At 37.0% G+C, this 26,586-nt stretch overlaps 1 protein-coding gene across 3 annotated transcripts in view; it reads left to right on the top strand.

The window, feature by feature from the left end:
• The window catches only part of LOC121738547 (sterol regulatory element-binding protein cleavage-activating protein), a 36,130-nt gene extending 10,341 nt beyond the window's left edge, over window positions 1-25,789 (top strand). For all 3 annotated transcript variants that reach the window (XM_042130688.1, XM_042130687.1, XM_042130689.1), the window contains 17 exons: window positions 1,785-1,930; window positions 4,245-5,417; window positions 7,356-7,564; window positions 8,241-8,397; window positions 10,047-10,140; window positions 13,219-13,379; window positions 15,309-15,391; window positions 15,604-15,644; window positions 15,853-15,986; window positions 16,264-16,585; window positions 17,652-17,835; window positions 20,299-20,409; window positions 21,043-21,152; window positions 22,173-22,320; window positions 23,216-23,361; window positions 23,698-23,818; window positions 24,473-25,789. In XM_042130688.1, the coding sequence (XP_041986622.1) occupies window positions 1,785-1,930; window positions 4,245-5,417; window positions 7,356-7,564; window positions 8,241-8,397; window positions 10,047-10,140; window positions 13,219-13,379; window positions 15,309-15,391; window positions 15,604-15,644; window positions 15,853-15,986; window positions 16,264-16,585; window positions 17,652-17,835; window positions 20,299-20,409; window positions 21,043-21,152; window positions 22,173-22,320; window positions 23,216-23,361; window positions 23,698-23,818; window positions 24,473-24,603 (3,471 nt within the window). In that variant the 3' untranslated portion in view covers window positions 24,604-25,789. The remainder of the gene's footprint in view (window positions 1-1,784; window positions 1,931-4,244; window positions 5,418-7,355; window positions 7,565-8,240; window positions 8,398-10,046; window positions 10,141-13,218; window positions 13,380-15,308; window positions 15,392-15,603; window positions 15,645-15,852; window positions 15,987-16,263; window positions 16,586-17,651; window positions 17,836-20,298; window positions 20,410-21,042; window positions 21,153-22,172; window positions 22,321-23,215; window positions 23,362-23,697; window positions 23,819-24,472) is intronic.
• The last annotated feature ends 797 nt before the right edge of the window (window positions 25,790-26,586 follow it).

Raw genomic sequence — 26,586 nt, 5'->3', positions numbered from 1 at the left:
TTAAAATAAAGGACACATGATATAATAATAAAATTGCTTACCGATGAAAAGAAACGTATCCACTATTTAGACCAACGTTTCTAGTCGAATTTCCACAGCCCAATACGGCACAATTAGACATTTTTAGAATTCCGATTGACGTCCGATTCCGGTAACGGTGGAGCGCAGACTAAAGAACAGACTTTCGAAGTTTTGACATTGTACAAAGTTTGAGAACGCGATGGCACGCGAAGTACATACACGTGGCAATTCTAACTATATCCATTTCTGTGGTACTAATGTACTAAACACCGAGCCTAGCGGGCGAATTCATGCAGAAAAATAACCTGCACACACACCCTAACTCTTTGACTTCAACTTACCTGATTGGTATGTAAAAAGTCGGCGTTGACTCCTGTCCCTGATCTCTTGTCAGTCGCTAGTATTATCTGCGTATAATGTATATATTATGAGACTAAACAAAGAGAGAGTGCTTTTGTGCACTGCGCACACACATAACCACTATAAAATCATTCCTGACCAGGCCTTTATTGAAACCATTTAAATAAAATGGGTTACCGTCATCCAACTGGTGTGCGAGTCATTATTGTGTACTATCAGATCAAAGAAGCTGATTAATAGGCAGGACTACGTAAATTTGTCAGGTTATGTCAAACCATAAAGTTAATATACCTATATATTAACTTTATGTGTCAAACTCAGCCGAGATATCGCAACCAGGGGCGTCTTTCCCTTAGGTGCAATGTGTGCGGTGCACACGGGCGCTGCGGTCCTAGGGGCGCCGAGCGCCGCTCGCACTCCCACGGCCACGGCCCACGCTTTATTGACCAACGTAAAAAGAACTCCAGTTTGCAAACATTTTTGTGTAATATCCGAAGCTCTTCTTATATTTGTAAAATTACAGCAAAGCAAGGCGCGCCATGAGCGGCTCGGCTTTTGCAATATAAATATTATAATCTTTATTTTTCAACGTGAAATGAACCTTAAAACACATATATGAAGATTATATTAGTTGGTGTAATAGTGAGTGTCCTATCGCTCGTTTTTCAAAAAGCACAGTGTTCTAATTTAGAAAACAAACTGTGCCATGCTGGTTTTTCGGATGTAGAGAAGTTAGAGCTCTTCAATGAAATTGAATAATGAAATCGAATTAATACCGATGTTGTGATGATGTGATGTTTAATAAGTATAGAACATGAATTTAAAGTAAAATTGAAGTACTTAAGCGATATAAAATTTACGTTTTGGGGTTAGGCTTGTTAGGGTCAGTCAAGACTCAAGAGCACATCATGGTCAAAACCGAAAAAAACTTCAATCTACAAACAAATAACAATAGAGTTTGTTATCTATTTTATATTGGAGAAATTTGACAGTACCTATGTGGTAACTTGATGTGCTGTTATAGTTTGTCTGGTGGAACGAAAGAAGCCACCGCTTAGAGTCCTCATCCTTAAGTGGCCGGACAAACTGTACTTTTACTTTGTACCCATTTCATTTTGACCGCGCGCGCGCTTGTTAGGGGGCGCTAGGGTAATGTTTGCACACGGGCGCCACATGGGCTAGAGACGGCCCTGATCGCAACTAATATTGAATAGACATCAGAGCCGGCGTTAACCCTACCAGCCTTCGCTACCAGCGCTCTGGGCGAGATTCCTTCGGCGCCCCCTAACTTTGATTTGAATCAGAGTACCTATTTGAATACATACGAAAAAAATCGGCCAGGCGCATGTGCCAATGAATCCACTTCTCTAATAGTACATAAACTTTAAAAATGTTTGTCACAGAACTTACAAACGGGCAAAGTGTCGATAGCAGAGATGGCGTTTGGTTTGCATCTGAAAGATACCGGGATCAAGAGGTACCCGCTGCGGTCGAGGCCCAGAGTACTACAGTATGCCATCACGATATTCTACCAGCATGCCGACGAAAGGTAGCATTTTTATTTTCAAAGTACGACAATTTATACATAAGTATTGATTCAAATAAATTGTAAAGAGTGCTTTATTGTAAAAAAAACTTACTTAAAAATAACGTGTTCGTTCATTGAACCAAGGGTTGTTATTACCTTGAATCTGAATGGGCTCTTGAATGTTAAATTGTCATATAATATCTAAGTCTAATCATAAAGTTAATATACCTAGCGGAATAGAGCAACAATCTCGAGTTGTCAAACGAAACTGAAATTGGTTTTCATCTGTGTGAAAAATATGTGTACGTATACACTTACACAAGCATGATTGAACATGATTTTTATGAGATGATTGTCAACGTACGGCACGTGCCAACTGAATGTCAAAAAAAGAGTGCTGCTGTCATGTATCACACTTCTCTTTTTACCACGCAGTGTTACTGATAGTGACATCTCTCTTGCTCAGGCCTTTGTTTCTCTATTCCGCTAGGTTTATTTATATTAACTTTATGAGTCTAATATTATTGTTACAAAATATAGGCGTATAACTTAGCTAAAGCTAGGGAATGCAATCTTGATCTTGCAAGATCAAGATTCCACCAAGATCTTGAGTGATTTTCCAGGATTCAATCTTGAATGCCATCAATCCTGAATTTCGAAATCCTGTTTGCGATCTTGACAAAATAGTCCAAGATTGTAACAAGATTTCGAGATTTTCAGACTGTTCATACCTGCGCTGCAAAGCGCGAACCACAGATTTAAGGGTATATAATATAGTAGACAGATAAGCGCAGACGACGGACTATCCGTGACGCACTTTTTAGTCCGTGGAAATAGAACCTATGCAATTGCCAAATTATATGCAGTAACGCACACGTCTGCGCTGCGCGTCGTGTGCGTTACTGCATATAATTTGGCAATTGCATAGGTTCTATTTCCACGGACTAAAAAATGCGTCACGGATAGTCTGTCGTGTGCGCTGCGCCGATTTTTATGTTTCAAAAAACTTAAATTTGTAAAAACTGAGTTTGTTATGTTTTGTTTATATATTATAACAATACCCAATTTTCTCAAAAACAAATTCTTTGAAACATTACATAATATATTACTTATAAAATACTGGTTACTATCAATTTGCAGCAAAAAAACGCATTTTTTTCAATTATTCTGCTCAATCTCGAAAATCCCGAAAATCTTGATTCGCGACCAAGATCTCGACCCGAATCCCAACAAGATCTCGAACTGACCAATCTTGGTTCAGAAAAAAGACGCCAAGATCTTGAGTAGTCAATCTTGGTCCAAGATTGCATTCCCTAGCTAAAGCTAGTAAGTAAATGCCGTGTAACTTAGACGAAATCAAACACAAACAAATGTCGGCCCCAAATAATGTATTCTGTAAATGGAGGACATTCGTATCTCCCGTATAAATTTAACCTTGTTTGGCTGCGGCCTAGTTGTGTTTTTAGAACAACAATAACTTTATTGTTTGCCCTGCAAGTTACGTCACCGATCTAATCTGCTACTTGCACATTCGTTATCGAGATGTTCCCAAATGGAATACAAAGTTTTATTTATTCTGTTATCTGTCTTCTAGACACACTACCTAATGCATAGGAAAATACTTATGCACAATATAATTTATAGTGTCCGACCGAAGCTTCGTCTTCGGCTTCGGCCAAAAATCATATATCATCGATATCCAAACCAACATCCACACCATAAAAGCGCGCTGAAAGAATCGCGTCCTAGGCCACATGTTCACCAGGCGTATTCGCTTGGGTACTCTGGCGTCTTGGATGCCCGGACTGGGGTTTCTTTGAGCCACCACATCCGTCGGACTATTGTGAGCCATTCCTTTTAAACCGGACTACATATATTTAATAAATAAATCTCAAAATCACAAGCTTTTATTATCATCTCTAAATCAACTTCTTTATTTATAATTCTAGATTGAGAGTCGAGATTAAGATTCCTTCGGCTTCGGCCGAAGGTTGTGGCGATTGCAGATTAATCGGCTTCGGCTAAAAATAGGCCTTTGGTCGGACACTAATAATTTACAACAGTAATTTAATCACCCAAACATTGTAATGGATAAAAAACCTTGTATGATAGTCACACGTTTTTATTGCTTAACAAAAAACATACCTTGTTTACATCTAATTTATTTAATTTACTTAGGGGCTGTTTCACCACTTTCTGATTACTGCCGGATAGGCTATCCACTACTTAACTTGACAGACAGAGTATGGAGAATCTGTAAAAAAGTTGTGGATAGCCTATCCGGCACTTTAACAGGAAGTGGTGAAACAGGCCCTTAATGATGTAATATTTTCAGGTTCATCAACTCGCTGTCGGATAAGCTGAGAGAGATGTACCCGCTATATCAGGACTCGCCTCAGTCTAATCCAGGGGAAGTGTCCCTTATATACTACCCAGGCCAGTTCAACTACCGAGAACTTGTGCCTCTCATGATCACATTCATAGGCCTATTCCTCTACGTATATTTCTCTGTGCGAAAAATAGAGTTCATCAAATCCAAATTCGGCCTAGCCGCCTGCTCCGTGGTTACTATTGCTGCAAGCCTCTCCATGTCGATGGGAATATGTTTCTACTTCGGATTCTCACTGAGTCTGCAAGGGAAGGAGATATTTCCGTACTTGGTGATAATAGTCGGACTTGAGAATATACTGGTTTTGACTAAAAGCGTGACGTCTACAGACTCCAGGCTCGATGTTAAAATCCGACTAGCCCAGGGATTGAGCAAAGAAGGATGGTCAATAACGAAAAACCTCCTCACAGAAATAACAATCCTCACAGTCAGCTTCTTCACATTCGTCCCATTCATACAGGAGTTCTCTATATTCATGATAGTCAGCCTCATCTCGGACTACTTTATCCAAATGGTGTTTTTCGCCACGATACTCGGCATAGACGTCAGACGCATGGAATTCTATCCCGAGCAAAACAACAAGCTGTATTTGAAGGAATATTTCAATGGAAATAATGTCCTGAATTGGCGCTACAACAAAGGGTATATGGAGGATTATAGCAGTTCCCCATCTAGAATGACCAAGTCGAAATCCCACCCCAGACTGAACGGGCTGGCTCACAATAGTCCGACGGATGTGGTGGCTCAAAGAAACCCCAGTCCGGGCAGCCAAGACGCCAGAGTACCCAAGCGAATACGCCTGGTGAACATGTGGGCTAGGACGCGATTCTTTCAGCGCGCTTTTATGGTGTGGATGTTGGTTTGGATATCGATGATAGTTTACAATTCCGGCGTCGTTGAATACTTTATCGCGAATATAGATAAGATGGACAATAAGGGGGACCAGAAACGGCATAAGGTTAAGGAGGAGGTGCAGCTCGATTACAACATTTACAACAGCACGTCGCGAAATCCGTTTATATTCACGCCATTGTTGGAGGTTGACTCTCGCAAGGCGGTCGTGGACGCTAATGAAACTATATTCTTGAAATATTCGCCGCACTACCGACCATGGTCAAGGTAAGAGTTTTATGGTTAATAATTTTATTTTTACGTCTAATTTTTTTAATGTAAGGACACTGTCCTTTACACATTTTCTTTTATGACTATGACCATGGGTTCATGGTTAATTTTATCATCTGTAGGAAAACAAACATAAATTGTCTTAAAATTTTTTTTTTTTCGTGTGACGTAGTTACAAGAAGCTAAGATTGTATCTTCGTTAGGTAGTTAGATTTAATAAACATTTTAATGAGAATTCGAGGTCCTCGAATAGGTATTATTTTAATTTTGTAATGAGATAAAAACTAACCAATAAGTTGATGTTTTTTATTAAGTAAATAATTTTATTTAATATTATTTTCATTTTCATTTAAGTATAAGAATTAAAATTTAATAATTCTTTCGGTGAAATTTAATATCTTTTGAAAGAGTGTTTGTAAATATGTACTTCACTACATAACTGTAATTGTATAAAACAAAGTCGCTTTTTCTGTCCCTATGTCCCTTTGTTCCCTTTAATATTTAAAACGGACGCAACGGATTTTGATGTGTTTTCTTTAATAGATAGAGTGATTGAAAAGGAAGGTTTATAAGTATAATAACATTCATTAAATAGTGGAGAAATACTGCTATTTTTGAGGTTTCTAATGTGATGTCGTAAATAATTAAATTGTTTCCACTTACATTGCAAACGCATGCTGAACCCTACGAGATTTTTCAAAATAATGTAAGTACTAAGTATTGTACACAATGAAAAGGTCTACAGAAAACTTCGCGATGGTATATATCCCATAACAAAATTTTTTGTCATTTATTTTTACTACAAACGATGTAGCCATCCAGCCATTTTCGAAGCGATTTTGTCCAATTCAGCATTAATCCTTATTTAATTAAATACTTCAAATACATATGGCCCTTTACATCATAATATGATTTAAATGAATATTTTTCGAAGATATTTAAATAGATTTAAAAAATGCGGAATGTAGCTTTTGCGGCGGTACCGGCCAATGCGGGCCACGGGTAGTAATGAATATAAATCAAAACTACTGAATCAATTTTAATATTTTTAATGAGTGACATATGCTTTTTATTTTTATACCCGTGCGAAGCCGGGGCCTGTCGCTAGTTTTGTAATATAATAATTCATTCTTCATTGTTCCTTTAAATAATGCATCTAACCTACATCGGTACAAAAACAAACAATTAAACATTAATCCACGCGTAAGAAATTATAATGTTTGATATTGAAAATATAATCAAGTTTGATATTTACGATGGTATTATTGACCATCACGTAATGGGTTTGTTATAATTCAGTGGGATTCGTAATGGAAACAAAATATGCTATATGTTTAGTATTTTATATAGGGTATATTATAATTATATTATTATAGGTGCTCTATTGGTTTTCTTTATAATAATAAATCCACCGTAAAAATTGGTTATAGGTTTAGGAATAGAGCATTCGGTGACAATGGGGCAAGTAAAGATGTCCCTGCATTTAGTTTCAGAAATAGGTCTGAATCCATTGTAACTCTGTGAAGAGAAATTGATTTTGAATGTTACTCTTTTTACCCAAAAACTTATAAAATTATGTTATGGGTATGATTATTGATTAAGTACAGATGAAACTCTGGAGTTTGGAATATCAATTACCTCCCGTATTTACTACTTATTTAAAGATGCAGGCAACATCTATGAATCCATACTAATATTATAAATAGGAAAGTGTGTCTGTCTGTTACCTCCTCACGCCCAAACAGCCGAACCGATTTTGCTGAAATTTCGTATATAAGAATTCTTTGAGTTTCAGGAAAGGATATAGGATACTTTTTGTCCCGGATAAATGTACGGTTTCCGCGTGATCACCGAATTTTGGCGCAACGCATTTGCGGGCTTCATCTAGAGTCTAGATGCAAATGCGTTCTAGATTTTAGACCCTATTTTTTTTAGGCTAACCCCATACCATTGGTCGACGATACTATCGCAGTACAACGAATCGCTAGCTGGTAGATACGTGGTCGTGTTGCCTCCGGTGCTCCTCAGCCACCGTGTCAGCCCGGAGCTGGCTGCCGGAGTGCGGCATCTGGATGAGAGGGATCCGCCCCCGCTGCGCTGGCAGGCCTTAGCCGCGGCCTTGGACCCTATTGATATATTGCCAGGTAAGATAATATGCATACTAATATAAAATACTAGATGCTCCGCGCGGCTTCGCCTGCGTAATTAAGGAATGTCACGGAAACCGTACATTTTTCCGCAAAAAAAGAAACCTATGTCCTTTCACGTGGTCTATTCTTCATGTGTGCCAAATAACATAAAAATTGCTCCAGTACGTTCAAATATGCCCTTTCAAAAAATTTTCCCCGTTTTTTCCATACTTTCCTCTATTTCTTCGCTCCTATTAGTCTTAGCGCGATACAATATAGCCTATAGCCTTTCTCGATAAATAGGCTAACACTGAAAGAATTATTCAAATCGGACCAGTAGTTCCTGAGATTAGCGCGTTCAAACAAACAAACAAACTCTTCCCAATTATATTATTATAGTATGGATACGAAAGTGTGTCTGTCTGTCTTTTAATTCTTCACGCCCAAACTGATGAACCGATTTTGCTGATAGTTGGTATGAAGATAATTTGAGTCCCAGGAAGGGACATAATATGATCTATGACACAGTCTTTTGAAGTAGTACTTATGTCACCTTGATAAATGGATACCTCTGGCAGATCCTTTGACCCTATCATATTCTTTATAGCGTAAATTGAAATGTCTAACAAATCTAGTACTTAAAAACTATGAGTGATACTGAATAGATACTAATAATAACCTCTGTTTTCAGATTTCGAATACAGCGATGGTAAAACTCAGCCGTATCAATGGGGGAAGGGGACAGAGCTGCCGATATACCCTACGACGCCGATGGAAATATTACTGCTCGCTATACTATGTTCCATCAGTGTAGCTGTCATCGCGTATATGATGGTGGTGCTATACAGGTAATATAGACAGCTAAAATACAATCAGTATCCGGGTATCTAAAGGTGATCGCACATTTGTCCGCACTGTACGCGCCGGATACGCCGCATCCCAGGACTTGTTGTATGAAATGACGTCACGAAATCACACAAAACTAGAATTCGCATCGCATCGCAAATATCTGCGACAAAACTCATAATAAAAATGATATTGCGATGCGAATCCGCAGTTATGTGTGAGAGCCCTTTAATGCTCAAAAATGCAGCTTCGTTCCATTTTCGATATAGTCCGTTTTCTATGAAAATGCAAAGTTAAAGGTCAATGTAGTTGACTAGTTGGTTCCTCATTTTGTGAGTAATGTTCCATAAAATAGTAGAATCAAATAAAGGTAGTACAGATCGAAGTGACGTTAAAAGTAATAACGATAATGTTATTGGAAATTGGAATAGAATTGGTCCGTACCGATTGATGGATCACTTCCTAACCCGAGTGGACTAGCTATATTATCATATTCATATTAGCGGTGAAAATGCCCAGAGGCGGCGCGGCGTAAGGCGTTGGCGACGTGGCGACCGCCCACGGCATCGCGGGCCTAGAGCCTAGGGGCCTCGTGCCTCTTGGATTTCATATCAGTTTGTTGGCGATATTTGTAACACATATTTTATGATATATTATATAATATCATATTGAACAAAATAACACTTAATATTAAGTTAATAATAAACAAACTTATTAAAAATTCTATAAGTAACAAAATATTTTTCTTCTTTCATAAAACAAAACAAAACCTTAATATGTAACATACTTTAAAATAATCTATACTAATATTATAATTGGGAAGAGTTTGTTTGTTTGTTTGTTTGAACGCGCTAATCTCAGGAACTACTGGTCCGATTTGAAAAATTATTTTACTGTTGGATAGCCCATTTATCGAGGAAGGCTATAGGCTATATTTTATCACGCTAAGACTAATAAGAGCGAAGAAATAGATGAAAATGTGAAGAAAAAAAAAAACGGGGGAAATTATATGGAATTGCTTATTATCTTATAAACTACAGGAGAAAATTTTATGTTATTTGGCAAACATGAAGAATAGCCCACGTGAAGGGACATAGGCTATTTTCTGCTGCAAAATGTACGGTTGCGTGAAATCCCTAAATTACGCAAGCGAAGCCGCGCGGAACATCTAGGTATATATAATGAGGTCGTAGGAAAGTCAATTCTGTACATTGAATATTTTTGTACAATAAATAATAAGTACTTGGAATGTGATCTACTACGCTAACGCGGACGAAGTCGCGGGCGACAGCTAGTATAATATAAAAATTAAAATTAATATTATTTGATACTTACTCATATTTTTTATAAATAAAAATTTGAGCGTAAAAAATATTTCTCTTAACAAAATCCGTCCTCTTGCGTCGTCAATCAGGGGGCCACGCGAATCATGTCTTGCCCACATCAAATTTTGATGGGGTAACACTGAAGATATCAATATTGACCGATATACTTAAGCTACGAGTATAATATTCATATTGATCAATTTTAACTTGTAATACAGTTTGCATCTATTTGCAGTAACGCAAAAAGACTATAAAATATTTTAGACCAATATTTTTAACCAAGTCTTAAGAAACTGAGAGGAAATATGACGTGGGACTTTTTACAGGTGTATTTGTTCTCGGCACTACGCAGAATGGCGCGCGTCTTGGAATGAGGATGAGGAGTATAGAAAAATAATTGCTAAGCAGCCTGCTGTTCAGGTATTTTAAGAGGATTCCACACCGCCGTTTTTCCATACAAACGCTGTCCCCTGTTTCCTCCCTGGATAATGCCGGTAGAGTTATGATTTTTTCCCTGAATATCTATGGCCACTATTAGCATGTCCCTATGTTTTCTTTTTTTTCATAATTTTATTATTAAAAAAGATAAGAACGTCCAAAAACCCAAAAAAATGGCAATATTTTCCTCTGTGTTCAAACAACTAGAAAACAAAACTGGCTAAAATATACAAAAAAAGTAAAACATAGGAACACAGCTCAAGCCTTTCTTTAATTTTTAATGAAAAAAGTACTTAAATCGGTTAAGTTTTGGAGAAGGAATCAGCGGACAACGAATCGAAGATTTTCTGTTCTTTTATTAGAACTTTTGTCGTGTTGTCTCTATCGCGCTCTGCGGTGGGAGACTTGAGATTGGTGAGACAGCAATACATTTTCAAATACCTATTTTCAATTTCTCTCGCCCCTGGTGTATCCTCTTAACCTTTAATAACATTTGCTTCTTGTTATTATTATTAAAAGTAGACAATGAAGGATAGCACATCCAAAATTTTCGTCACAGCGTAACGCCGTTTAATATAATTCCTAAAATTACTCGATTGATACTGAATTTACAAGGTATGTTCTAATTTTAACCTACTTGCGCCTGGGTTAAACTTAATCCTGTGTTAGATATTATGTTAAGGGCAAATTTCACCAACGTCTGTTAAAGTTAATGCTCGAATTAGTATCACGTTATTTCTTTAGTTTTTCATACTAATGAAAAAGAAGACATGACATTTTAACAAGCCATTAAAACTAACAGACGTTGGTGAAATTGGACCTAAGTCTCTCGTTCCTTTTATTTATCATAGAAAAGGCATATTTTAAGTTTTAACACAGCTTTTAACTCGGATTCACGCCGGTGATTGATTACACTTTTTAAATATGACTGGTTGGTCACATTTAAAAACTGTAATTACACACGGTTGACGGTGCTGCTCGCCAGTTCTGTTTTACTTGAACTTGGCTTGACACTCTACCGCGTGTCTAGATAATAATTGTAGACGTCAGTGGAAGAATCCAATAACTAACGTTTCATTACATACGGACAATTACTTATTTTTTCCCTTATAAGGTAAAAGCACTAATGGTAGACTCGGAAGTCGGAACTAATAGATAACACTTACGACAAAAATACCATAAAAATAAGAATTATTCAATTTTTTTCTCAACACTATAAATTTTATAAGCTTCTCAAGCTATCTGTTGATGTAAAAAATATATTTGGGACGCCTTCGGAAACAAAATTTTAAAATGGGATCAGTTTTCGTAAATAATGTGAGCACGTCAACACGCGCTCGGCAATTTCTTAGCAAATAGGTTTAGGAAGGCGCAATTTTGCACGTAAGTTTTGAATACATTTATTTGATTTTTTGTAATTACTATTGATTTCATTGGATTAATGGTCATGTTGTATGCACCAATTAATGTATATTTATGATTTTTTATCCATTTTCCCTAACAATATAAGGGGTGTCTACTATTAGTTCTTGAAAATGTAAAAAACCTAATAGATGACATGGAACTCATCTTTTAGTTTTGCAATACACACTAAAGTTATTTTGCAGTTTATTCTACTGCAAATATCATCACTATTGTCTGAAAATATAAATCTATTAACAAACTAACAATATAGAACTACTGTACCTAAAAATGGACATGATTTCTAATATTAAACCTTGTACTGATCAAGTAATCTATTACTTTAGTTTTTAGCAGTAAAAAGAAAAAAAGAGAGCAGAGAAAAGAACGAAGAAAAAAGAAGAGGCAAGAGAAGCACGGAAACTAAAGACTGTATGAATAAATAAATTTTATGAAAACTAAAAATAAGAGGAAAGATACTTCCAATACGGGAGAAGAATGGATAGAATCTGGAGACAACGTGGATAATATTTCTGATGCATGTAGTTACTATGAAGTAAATGAAATCTTTTGAAAAACGGCAAATAAAGACCTAATAATAGAAAAAATGTTAAATGTAATGTAATGTTGTATGTCAACTATTAGTTCATATTAGTGTCTACTATTAGTGATGTTCGTTTTCTGTGATGTCATCTATTAGTTGTTATGACTAAGTTTACAAAAAGACCCATAGTATATTTTTTTATTGATTTGTCGGAAAATAATTATAATAGTTTTATTTTGTAAGAGTTACTGAAGACATGGAAGAAGTTATTAATACTTTATTTTCATAAATATATATTTTATAACATTTGTAAATAATGGCTTAGTTTTATTTCCGTCTTTTATTTACACTTAGATTTAAGATTTCATATTAGTAATTCCTATTGGAAAATGTATTATCTTGTGTCTCATTTTTATAATATTGCTGTCCCTTTCGCACAGAAACGTAGTGTGTTTCATACAATTGTTATTGCTGTCTCTTTCTTACGTAGTTGTAGTACGTCTCATACAATTGTATTGCTGTCTCTTTTTTACAAAGTTTTATTTACACATTTTATTGTTAATTTATCTTATAAGAATGTTTGTTTACCATTGTATTAGCTTATAAGAATCCCATTTGATGTCATATTATGTGTAAAATTTTATATCTCAATAAACGGACTGCATTCGTTCGACAACAACCGACAGACCCCCACGGGCTCTAACGGTACAAATTTCCTATATAAACACGCACTTTCTCGGTGCATACACATTCACATCCGACAAGCCAAGCAGATGCATGCGAAAGCCCTGCTCCACCAACACTCCGCTCCAAGCAGTACCAAGTTTCCTCCTGTGTTTCCTTCTCGTCTCCTCCACCTGCACCTCCTTCTCCAGGAATCTTCCATCCGGCATCCTTCACCCACAAGATACAGTCCACTGCTCTACCACCTGGCGACCACGGCCCCGCTGAGTTTGTCGTGTCGCCAACAACATTCAAATGTTTTATGTTTCCCTAAAGCGTCTGCCATTAGTGCTTTTACCTTAATATGAACAAATATTGTAACTTATCTACTTTATCATCTGGCTAATATATCTGACTACACATAAAATCAACAGCTTTTTTTTAATTCACAGCTAGTAATGGAAGCGGTGCCCATAGTTGTGGCTGGCCACAACCAGGAGGTTGAGTGTCTGGTGACTGACGGCGAGAGGGTCGTCAGCTCCTGCCTCCAGGGCAACGTCAAAGTCTGGGAATCCCTCAACGGGGAGATGATCACCAATATTGATAGACAGGGGTGAGTACAGAGCGTAGATAAAACTAGTCGGGGCTTAGTTTGAATCTAGATTGTATTGTCATGTTGCTGTAAAGTGACAAGTTAAGGGGGGGGTGTTTCATCACTTACTGATCCGGATAGGCTATCCACAACTTATCTGACAGATACACCATACTCCATTTGTCAGATAAAATGTGGATAGCCTATCCGGCACTTATCAGAATGTGGTGAAACAGGCTTAAGAGACTGTTTCACCACTTACTGATAAGATGAACCCTAAATAAAGTGTAATTTTTTTGCCACTTGAATGACATAGACAGGGTGGGGAGTGTGGAGCAGCGTAAATGACACCAGCGTTGGTTGGTTTTCGGCCATATGCAAAATGATACTTGGATATTTACTGAAGTTTGGGAAGTGGGTGTTCAGTTTTTGACCACAATAAAATAATTATACTAGGATGTAATTGACTGAAGAAATGTACTAAGTATGTGAAATAACTGAATAGGAATTGACACTTTGCAAGATGGCGGCATTAGAGCAGATTTTCGCCAAAAGATTTTTATACCCTCGAGGAAATTGATTCCTAGGCAGTTGACAGACCAACGTCATTTGGTAGGATCATGTAATTTCAATGTTATAGTTTGTGCGTTTTATAATGATATGCGTGACACATTATAATTGACAATAGTAGGGAAGTTACCTAACAAAAATTAATCGATAGTTTAAAAATATCGAATCACTTCGTAAAGGAATTGCAATCGATAATTTATCGATTTCGTACTGACATTTCAGTGGTGCCGGCGATTTAAGATGGCCGCCCTTTTTTATCGATTTGATTTCGATTCAACAGAGTCAATCTCTATTGTCATAAGTTCCGTTTCATGCATATGACATTTTTCAAATGTTTTCATAACAATAATTTTATACTCCTATTTCACAGTTAATATTTATATTTTTTATTAATAAGTTAGCATTTAGCATCTTTTCATTTTTATTCATTTACAATAATTATAGGAAACATTCATTTTTGTAGATGGAATATAATTTATTACATTTTGTTTTTTTTGTTTTCTTGTAAAAAAAGCAAGGAACATGAAAACTGTCACCCATATCATCTTAGAACGCACAAATTATAATTGTGATCTGTCGGCTGGGTTTGTCGTGACGCGACCAAACTACGTAGGTCCGTAGGTAGATCTGCATAGGAATCAACTTCTCTGATAGTACATAATACATAAATAAGGCCGGCAACGCTCCTGGAGCTCTTCTGATGTTGCTGACGCCCATGGGCGACGGTTGTTGCTTTCCATCAGGTGACCCGTTTGCTCGTTTGCCCCCCTATTTTATAAATTAAAAAAAACATAGGCCGCGTCCCCATCAAACAAGGTGCGGCGCCTTCTCCGTGTAACGACACGACGGCGCCGCCGTGACACGACACGATGCAACGCGCACCCTATATCTTCCAAAACAAAAAAATGCGTTCCTTTTCCTTTAAATGAGGCATATAAATCTTAATCTTGATAACCTTAAAGTAAGCAAGATCGAATGTGATTGGCTGATAAAAAATACGAAGAAGAATTTACTTAAGTACCCAAAATGTCCTCTGTTTCTCTTTCTTTTTCATTCTCCGTCACAGGAACAACAAATGAATAACTCTTTCGCGGTCCATATCCAAACAAGCACGTTCGAGCGCATCAACAGCAAAATATTGAAGGAATAGGGAACGGGGCGACGCACAGTCGCGGCGCCATGCCGTGGAATGGTGGCGGCGTCGTGTCGTTGCACGGTGACGGCGTCGTGTCGTTGCACGGTGACAGCGCCGTGTCGTTGCACGGTGTCGGCGCCGCGTCATATGACATATCACATAATATGATGGGGACTCGGCCATTCTATTATGGTGTCGTTATATTCAGGTTTATTTATTTAATTGTTTTATTTTTTGTTAAATAGATACTTCAAGCTACAACATCAGCTTTTAGAACCGCATATTCAGAAAATCGACGCATATGAAGAAAAAATCAAGCCAGTCCAAAGTAAGAAATTTTAAATATAATAAGTATTATATCTTTAAACGAGCCGTGTTTTATCGAATACCGAGCAAAGCTCGGTCAAATAGCTAGGTTAATGAGAGTCACAAAAATAATGTATGCCTTTTCACAAAATAAAACTTTTCTGTTAGTTATTTCTCAGTATTATTTAGAAACATAAACACAACTTCTTAAATTATAAAATCTTTTGTTTTCAGTTTTAAACTCATCAGATGTAGCACCTGATCCAACGCAACAGGTAGGTTTTTCACATTATGGTGGATTCTCTCTATTCAATGATGGCTTTCTATAACATACCAATTTCTAATTCTTAACTTGACAATTGGCATATGGAAATCCTTCTTAAAGGATTGTGTTGTCGGCAACTGTTCAGTACGCACAGCTGCCGACAACACAAAAAAAAATAATACCCTATTCAATATGTGATCTTAATTTTTTTGTTTAAGGAAATGCCGCGTTTAAGAAAGGGCCTAAGCAGTCACCTGAAAAATATACAGTTTCGTAACAACAATAATCATCGGGATATCAACTATTTAACACAGTTGGAAAGCACGAAATATGATTTCGCTAAGGTTTACAGGTATGTTTTTATATTTCGCTATTAAATTGTAAAATGTGCGTACTAGATGTTAATGAAATTCGTTATATTCCGCGAGAACCATTACATTTTCAGCATAGACCATAGAACCTGTTATAATATGACCTATTCTAGGACTCGTAAAGTTTAAATTCACAGCAGTTTAATACTGAAGATATGAGAGACAGACTACAAGACAAACACACTATTATTTTATTTAGAATACTTTTCTATATCATATAGAACTTACAAATAGCAATTGTCCAAACATTTTTTTCAGAGAACTTTATTGTTCAGACCGAAACAGCAAATACGACACACGAGATATAGACAAACACAAAGATACAAACTGTAACGGCCTAGATTTTGATGAAATTGTACCGATGAGAACCAGAGCACATACGGGTAATGGACTACGAAATAGACGTGAAAAACCAGTCGACAGAACGAAAAGTGATGTCAATAGTGACATGTTAGATTGGCGGTCTAGAGCCATACAAGAATCGCCTATTTGGTGTATGGACTTTTGTAATGATCTAATCATATTGGGCTGTGCCGACGGTCGCTTGGAATTCTGGGAGGCTAGCACGGGGAAGTTATTAGTAAGTTTATTATATTATGTATATTAAAGTAACGTGTATGTTTTTGCGAACTTTATCTTTGTTCCTTTTACTGAAGTAACTGTGTACCTATTTCAAATACGGGCAAAGAAGCCACTTACTGCCTTATTATCATGAAAGGTCGCAACTGCACAGACTCCACAAAAGGTACATCGTTTTCGACATTTAGACTGCCCCGGAGCAGGTAGATGAATGAATGACTATCAGATCTTGAAGAATATTTAAAAAAACGGATGGATGTCCCTGCATGAGTGGTTAACATGGCGATTAAAAGGGCGACTAACCCAAAAAATTAATCATCGTCCTTCTCTCTTCATACTCACGCCCGTCTATCATATGCCAGGTGAAAAAGGACGACGCGGAATGATCGCCGAGTTAGTTTTTTCTTAATAACTCGATAAATATACAAGATTTTAAAACTCTGCTAGATCATATCCTCAATGATAGAATTTTATACAATGTGTTAAAATATGAACTTCGTGTAATACACAGTTATGACAATATAATATGAAAAAATCGCGAAAATTAGATGCAACTTTGTGATTTTTTTCTATCGAGAAACTTTTAATTGAATATCGTGTTTGTGCTTGTGTGTGTTTGGAAATATAATGTAGTAAGTATCTAGTTTTAGAAAATGAAACATTTCGGGGCTTATTTTCAAGTATAGAAAAGAATTATAAAATCGATAATTTTGGGTTAGTCGCTTCCTTAATAGGATTAAAGATATGAAAATCGGCCAAGTACGAGTTGGAATTGCGCACGACGGGTTCCGTACAAAAATCGTCTTGCTCGTTTGGATCCCCCTTTAACATTAATTTTATTTTGCTTTTAGTATTTGTTGTTATAACGGCAACAGAAATACACAAGCTGTGAACATTTGAGAAATCTAGCTGTAGCTGTTCTTGAGATACAGCCCGGAGACAGACAGACAGACTTCGAAGTCTTAGTAACAGGGTCCCGTCTTTACCCTACCCAGCTCTGTAACGTTACATTACAAGCGAATGCTCGCGGTGAGGTAGCACTTAATTGATATTATTTTTCGCTTTAGTGCGTATGGTGGTTCCCGGCGACGCGCGTGGACGGAGTGGGCGTATCGCACGTGAAGGCGCTGGCAGGCGCGCGGCGCGTGTGCGCCGCCTCGCTCGCCGGGCACGTGACCCTGTTGCGGCTCGACGTGTATACGCAGAGCGGCGCGCACGTCGACTGGAACTTCAGCACGGCGCACCGACGCAGTGAGTGTACTGTATACGTTATTATAATGTGAAACGTCTACAACAGTGATTCCGTAATATGCTGTTTCAACTCGTTCTTAGTCCGGTAAAAACTTAATAAGATCTTAGTATAGTCAAAGAAGTTGATTCATAGGCAGATGGCAGACTTATTTATTTTGGTCGCGTTTTGTCAAACCCAGCCGACAGATGACGACTTACATTAATCTTGACATAATTCAATGGTACGTCATCCCTTAAACACTAGCCCCCTTACTAATAAACGTTGTATAAGCTTTGAATAGTTATACAGTGTTTAGTTCCTGTCACCCAAGTGACATTTTTAATTGGATTGAAGAAGACAAAACACTGTATAACTATTCAAAGCTTATACAGCGTTTATTTGTAAGGGGGTATATAATCGACACAGAGACTACCCAAGCAGCAAAACAGTCGAATAAGGATTTTTTTACTCAGCCTTTAATCGTATAAGAGCCGGGTAACCGTTCATAAAACACCTATTTATCGTATAATAGCGGTTATCTCGACTATTTGGCAATATTTGCTAATTTGTGCTTTAAGGACGTCGAATAAACGTTTACAGCACTATGTTTTAGCCCTTTTACTCCACCTTTTAGCAGATGCTGAATTAATATGGCTAAAATACTCATTATTCGATCGTTTGATCTCTAACAGTCGTATAATAGCTGTAGAATAGATGATTCGCTGAATTGGGTGCTTTTATACAGCCGTTACTCAGCTATCTTTTATGTTTCTATAAAAGCTCTATAAACGCAATCGAATTGCTTATGGCAACATTGCTGCTGTTACTGCACGCTTACAGACTAACTCTTATAGTAGAATTAAAAACGTTCGTATAGGAGCTGTAGTGTAATTAAGAGCTGTTATACGATATTTACGAAGCGAACCCTAAATCCTGTTATCATGGCGACACCTTGTGCTATAAATGTGGTGACCAGCACTCTTACTCGACTTTTAATGGAATAAGTTAGCTGTAACTGCAACTAGATTATCAATGTGGACAATGGCAGTAAAAAAATATATTTTAAGTAAATTTAATTATATTAATTAGTCTTCAAATTTAAGAAAATAGGCAGCGCATGAATGTTTATGTAAAAATGCCTTTGGGTTTATCAATAAAGCTTGTTGCGCATGATGTTTTGGAGTAGCTACACGAACAGTAAAAATAATCACATATTGATTTCTCAAAAACTTGATAATATAAATAAGGATTGAGATGTAGTTTAATAACTATAATTTTTTTACATTAAATTTATGTAGCATACAAGCTCGCACTCTTTACAGCACTAATTTGTCGAGTAAAAGCATTCTATTCGCTGTTATAGAACTAAAAAGGAGAATAAAAGCAATTCGTCTGCTATTATAGCACACTTTATCTGTATAATAGCAAATCAATTGCGTTTATTGAACTAAATATCCTATATACGCATTTTGGTTACTCTTAAAACTCTTTTAGTGTTTTCTACCACTTTTACTCAAATCTTACAGCATCTTTTTGTTGCTTACTCAGCGCTTATTCCACTTTAATAGGACTTTAGTCTGAATAATTTGCGCCTTTTTCGCGTCGAGTAAACGTTTACAGCACTTTTACTCGACTGTTTTAAGAACTTTTATAGAACTTAAAGCGAAAACAAGAACGTGCTCTCGACCATTATAGCACGTCCATTTGCTGCTTGGGTATAGAGTAAGTTCATGTCATTTCCATAGTAGGCGATTTACGGGCGAGCATACTATTTATATTTTAAGACAAGTAACCTTAAAATATAAGAGATCTTCTAGGGTATTTTTAAGTTTATAATATTAAAAAGACATCATATTATGTGTACTAGGTACCATCGAGGAAGTTGATTCCTATGCAATTGACAGACCAACGTTATTTGGTCGAATATGTCAATTCAATGTTAATTGTGATCTGTCAGCTGGGTTTGACGTAACGCAACCAAACTACTTAGATCCCTGATTTGCATAGGAATCAACTTGTCTGCACATATTATAATATTTATGTTGTTTGAGACTGTAATAATGAAATCCATACTTCCATACTATACTAATATTATAAAAGCGAAAGTGTGTCTATCTGTCTTTTACCTCTTCACGCCCAAACCGCTGAACCAATTTTATTTAATTTGGTATGGGGATACTTTAAGTCCCGGGAAAGGACATAGGATACTTTTTATCCCGAAAAAATGTATGGTTCCCGGTTGCAATAAACGAGTTTCGGCGCGACAGTGATGTGGGCGTTATCTAGTAATATATAAGTGTCGCGACACATCTGCAGAACGTTCGGCGCTGAACGTTCGGCTCAATACGCTCGCAATGTATATTTCAAGTTATGTACGACATATCAGCGTAAATTACGCCGCATTCAGTTACCTTCCGTCGGCGGAACTTTCGGCGCCGTACGTTCGGCAGGTGTGTGTGATACGATTTTGTATAATGTTGTAGCACACAAGAGAACGGGCTCGGCGGATCTGTCGCACAGCGGATATCTGGACGACGACGTGTCGCGCACTCGTATGAGGTTCTCTTACGACACCGAAAGTGGCGACAGTGAAGGTATTATAGATTTTTTTATATTATGATGTTTATTTTAGTGTTTTGATGACTGTAGAACTGTAAAATTGTTCTAGCAACAGTAGTAGAATTAAGGAAAGAGAATATGTTTAAATGTTTTTAATGCTGGTTAAATTTTTTTTGGTCTGTCCATACCAGTAGAATTTAAACATTACAACATATGGAAGCGTGTGGCGCGTAAACTTATACCTCAATATCGTTATATGGTCGACATAGGTCTTTGGGGTTTTCGATATAGCATGTTTACCACCAGAGGGACGGTAAGGTCATTGATGTCAAATGTCGTATCCGGTATCAGGCATATGGGATGCGGGGAATATGACAGCTATATCGTGCCATGTGGAAGGCGGAAGCTACTTCGTGACATGTATGATAGCTGTTTGACACGACAATTGACACGACAGACCCTTCAGCTACATAGCGCCACAAAACCCTAATTACTTAATCAATAAAATTCCTATAGCACCTTTACGGCGTGTTCAGATGTATGCGCTTTCTGCTGTATCGTTTGAGAAAACATGCGATTTGAATCCGCCCGCGCAACAACCGCACAGAAAATGCGCAGTCTGAAAGCGCCCTTAGAAGTTTACACCTCAATTTACTTTTCTTTCGTAGAGGTAGTGTGTATACGTATCGCGTATTGCCGGCCGCATCAGCAGCCCATCACAGAACTACATTCAGAAGGAGGAAGAATACTCACAGGTGGACAGGATCACATACTAAAAGTAAGTTTGTTTATATTTACTAGAGATCGCCCAGTGGTCGAAATTCTTTCAACGACATCAGGAAAAATATTTACTTTATCATAATTTTTTCAACTCTCGTCTCTGGGACTCAGCTGCTGAGATCAGCTCATGGCCGTGTAAGCATTGTCTAATAGTATCTAAGATTCAATAAAAAAAAACTATAATCCATTTCCAATTTGTCAACTGGTTGTCAATAGACTTCAACCATAAAATATAAAAGAGTATAATTCATATGCATAGGGTTGTCACTCAAAAATCTGTCATCATCTTGAGTGTGCGTATTGTAGTGTGTGTAATGTTTTATTTGTTAAAAAATGTATGATAAAAGCATAATTTCAAAATAATATTAGCACGATGCACTCCTTCACCATATAAACTATAACTGTGCAAAATTTCATTCACCTACTTTACTACTTTCCGCATTTTTTGTCAAAAGGGATACAAAGTTTTTCGCTTGCGTATAATATATAGATATATAGCGAAGTGTGTGTGTGTTCTGCCGTCTGTATGTCTGACTGATAAAATTTGACGCCAAATCTAAGTTATCTCGCAGGGCTATGTTTAAGCGGGCCCGTAGACGAGCAATTGCTTATTGCGCTATATTAAAGACCGTCTAGGGTTAATATTGAACATCGCGTGCCTTCAATCTAATTGTCAAATAAACTGTTGCCATGCCATTTCTATTTTGTTATTAAGTCCAAAATTCACATTTAGGAACTTTTCCACTACATTATATTTGGTCTAAAGCAGCCATTCTCGAAGAGGAGAGAAGGCCATAAATTGTTTTTAGAAATATCTTCAGATGCCAGCATGGAGACAGTTTATTTGAAGACATTATTATTTTTGGGGTCTCTCAAAAATGTCACTTCTAAAAAGGGTTCCGCCACCAAAAAAGTTTGGTAACAGCCGGTCTAAAGTCTTCAAATTTTCTTTATTACCTGCATAACATATCGTGTATAAGTCTGTCGTTACTACTTTTAAAGAGTACGTTCGTTTCAGGTGTTCTCAAGTTCGGAGCTGACGCCCCTATTCACACTGCACGGTCACTGCGGGCCAATCACCAGCTGTTTCATAGACCACGCCACGCCCACTATAGCGGGCAGTGGTTCGCAGGACGGACTGTTGTGCGTTTGGGACTTACATACAGGTATTGTTGAGAATTGAATAAGGATCACCAAGTTGAGGCCCAGGCCATATTTAAATGAAGTCTTATAATTAAGGTCACAAACATAATATAATATTTAACTAATTTTAATTATTTTTCTAGAAAAATATGACTTGCAAGTTATACCACCCATGGTTTATTGTTAGGTTTTTTTTTTAATGAAATAAGGGGTAAACGAGCAAACGGGTCGCCTGATGGAAAGCAACTTCCGTCGCCTATGGACACTCGCAGCATCAAAAGAGCTGCAAGTGCGTTGCCGGCCTTTTAAGAGGGAATAGGGTAATAGGGGAGGGTAGGGAAAGGAATAGGGTAGGGGTTAGGGGATTGGGCCTCCGGTAAACTCACTCACTCGGCGAAACACAGCGCAAGCGCTGTTTCACGCCGGTTTTCTGTGAGAACGTGGTAATATCCGGTCGAGCCGGCCCATTCGTACCGAAGCATGGCTCTCACACGTTAAAAATTGTTATGGTTTATTCAACACGGTTATGGTTTATTCAATTCTCCAGGGTTTAAAATGAAAACAATTGCTAGAAAAGCAATAGAAATGAAAGTTATTTAGGCTTCAGTGTTGAAATCAGCGTGTAGCGGGGCGGGAGCGGCGATGGCGCGTTCCAATGTATACATTTATATGGACAGATCTCGAAAGCAGCGGTTTAGATGGCGCGTTCCAATGTATACATTTATACGGACAGATCTCGAAAGCAGCTGTTTTTGTTTCCTTTAAAAAAAATTAGTTGTTGATCTGCGTGCAAAGCTATCAAAACGGTCCATTATACTAACTAGTATGAATATACGAGTTTTTATTGGCTAGCGGCATAGTACGCTAATGTTATAATATGGTATATACGTTTATTATGACAATATTACATTATTACAGGGGCGTGTCTATACAGCATGCAGGCGCACGACGGCACGGTGACGTCACTGACATACACCGCGTCATACGTCGTGTCGGCCGGTGCTGACGAGCGGCTGTGCATATGGGACAGGTTCCAGGGACACATGCTCAATAGCATACACATTGTCAGTATAATAAGTGTATATCTGTAAATTAAAATGAAAAAAATATTTCATAGTAAGATACAGTCCTACCAGGTTCCTTGATCGACAAAATCAGAACGAATGCCGCTATCTCGTATAGTAAATATTTTACAGACGGTTTTACAACTTCATCCAAGTATCACCGGTTTAACATCATGCCTACAATCAAGACATCCAATTGGCCAAAAATGTTTGTTATTATGTTTTAATTGCTAATGTAATTAAAGCTGTCAATGTATGAGAGTTATCGTACTATACCATTGTATTTCAATGTACGGGGGCTAAATAATAATAAATGACGTGTCCCATCCCATCCAGGGTCTGAGCTACATGAGCCGCATGCTGCCGTTGACGCACACGATGCTCGTGATGGGTGACCGCAGCGGCCTCACCGCGTACGACCTGAGCAGCGGTGACGTCATCAGACGGGTGCTCTTCGGTCAGTATATTATTATATAGCCTTAACGAGGCCCAACAGGCCCTTTCTGAAACATTTTCTATGCGCGGCCTCGATCAACATTATTTTGTCTTTTTTTAACTGACTTTACAAATTGAGAATGCAATTTCGTTATTGCGAGATCTCGGTCTTCTTTAGCGAGATTGATGTCGGTCGACAAAAGGGTAAGATCGCGCGACATTGATGTATTCGAAATGATTGTATTCGAAAATAGAAACGTCATATTCAAAGCGTGATTATAATTTTTTTTCGACAAATTTCAAGATGTCTTGTCAGCGAAAGTTCTCCCGAGTTTTTGCTTTCGCTCTCCAACCGCTATAGTACATACCTACAATAAAGCCCTTAGTACTCAGTCTAGGCACAGTGTACACTGTACGTATTATACAGAATAATATTATGCAGATCGGACATAAAACGTTCACAAAGTGTGTCACATTTAGGTATGTCTCATCTGTGAAGTTTTATTGTTACATAAGTTCAAGTTGTACTTTCTACAGTTTTTATTTACAGTTTTTTTTTTACGATTTTGGCTTGTCAATTTTTTGCTAGCGTCGACGATGATTATTTAATTAATTTTGTAATTAACTTTTTTTCAAACAACTGGCTTTAAATACTAATTATGTTTTTTATTTGCAGGCCAAAGCGATGGGTGCATATTTGTGAGACAAATATTGCCGTTGAAAGACGCGATAGTCTGTGATTACGCTAACCAACTCAGGATCGTACGGTTCCCCCTTGTCTCGAAACTAGAAATGAAAAATGATTAGCAATACCTTAACCAATGATAGATAACCTAGGTATTAACACAGCATAGAATTGTTGAAAATCTTCATAAAATGCGCCGCGATCGGTTCCTATGTGTGTGTACCTGGGTGCGTGTAGGCGTCTGACGTACACACACACATTCAAACTGGCGGCGCGTTTGTATGAAGATGTCCTACAGATCTTTACTGTGATATTTTAAAATGCAAAGACTATTTTAGGTTTACAACGGTAGACTACTTCAGTGTCTTATTTATATTAAAATGTAATTTAGTACTTATGTCATACTGTACATATAGCATGCTCATACATGTTGGCGAATTAGTTTAAAATAGTAATTTATTGATAAGTCGTTTATCATTTATCAAAGTAAGTTTACTGGAAAATTATTATAAGCTGTAGCTGTGAATGTTTTGTATAATCTTAATGGTAAGAATATTTTTTTAATTGTCATATCTCAGATGAAATAAAAAGGTGAAGATAAAGTTTTGTGAGCAAACTCAGGCCGATGGATCAGAATACGCACACACGTAATCTGTAAAGCGAGGTTTGCTTGTGTGTGTTTAATAATATATGTGTGTTGTGCGAAGCTGAAAAAACTTGCCTCCCTTCTTTTTTTGTCAAAAATCTGTCTCTGCCTTTTTATTTGGTCTACGTAATATTGTGTTTGTTGCTACGTATGTGTATAAAGATTGACTGATTAGATGGCCGGCGAGCCAGGAGTTAGGTTCTAAGGCTGTGATTGGTTGAGCTTTCAATCTTATATTAGCTTTATAACATCTAGTTGACGTAAGTTCATTATAATTTAGTCCAAACTGCGAGGCGAATTAAAAACTTCATGTTAAATGTTATTTGTATTTTTTGTGATTCGTCTCATGGTTTGGACCATAGTGTCATTTACTATGACTCTGAAGCTTCACAATCTCAACGTATTTCTAGATCATCACAAATAAACATTATGTTTAGTATACATTATTTATGTTATTATTATTAATTTAATATCTTAGGTGTGCACTGCTTCTTAAACAAAATTATAATTAAAATTCTAGTGTGGGCTTGAATGGCAAGCATTAAATTAATGTTCTATAAAGGACCATGAGTACAGTATAATCACAAGCAGTTTTGATTGACATTATTTTTATCATTAACACAACTTTTTTATCATCTTAATGAAAAGTAGTGTTTTAAAGAATTAAGGCCTGTTTCACCACTTTCTGATAAAGTGCCTAATAGGCTATTCATAACTTTTTTGACAGATTCTCCATACTTGATCTGTCAAGTTAATTGGTGGATAGCCTTACCAACAAGTGGTGAAACAGGCCCTTAATATAATAACTAAAATTTATGATAACTCATGTTGCTATCTTTATCTGACATGTTGCTTAGCAAACGGCTTATGCCTTTAACACCTCCATCGTTGGTATCGCAGACAGAATAGATTTTCAATTGTTATTCGGCAGCCGGCTGCCGCTTGGGGATTGATGGGTAATTAAAAAAGGGTTTAAAAAGTTTAACCATTATTTAACAAAGTCAATTTAAACTGACTTAAACATAATTTTCTGTGTGGTATCTCTGTGTAAGTGCTAGTAAATGTACTGTGTAATTTTTAATTTAAACTAAGCAATGATGACAATTATTAACTACTAAACTGAGGAATAAACCTATAAATTGAAATTAAATAAAATTAACGTTTATTTTATAAAAAAAATTATAATATAATTTAGAATTAATATGAAAATGTTTATTGCCACTAAGGTTAATTAATAAAGAAAAATATTGATTGTTGCAGAATATTTTAACAGTGTCCAAACTTTCAGTAATAAATATAGCCACGAAACCAAATAAAATTTAATATAGATTCTACTTTAAAAAATAAAACAAAACTTCTTTTTGATACTAATTGCTAAGCATCGACTTACGAACCATTCCCTACCATAGGAAAGTAGAGTCTATAGTAAAAATTGCTTATACGGTGTGTGACAAAAGTA

This window comes from Aricia agestis, chromosome Z, assembly GCF_905147365.1.
Source record: "Aricia agestis chromosome Z, ilAriAges1.1, whole genome shotgun sequence".
Classification (NCBI taxonomy): Eukaryota; Metazoa; Arthropoda; class Insecta; order Lepidoptera; family Lycaenidae; genus Aricia; species Aricia agestis.
The sequence above is the reverse complement of the archived record's forward strand: the minus strand, read 5'-3'. Positions and strand labels throughout refer to the sequence as shown.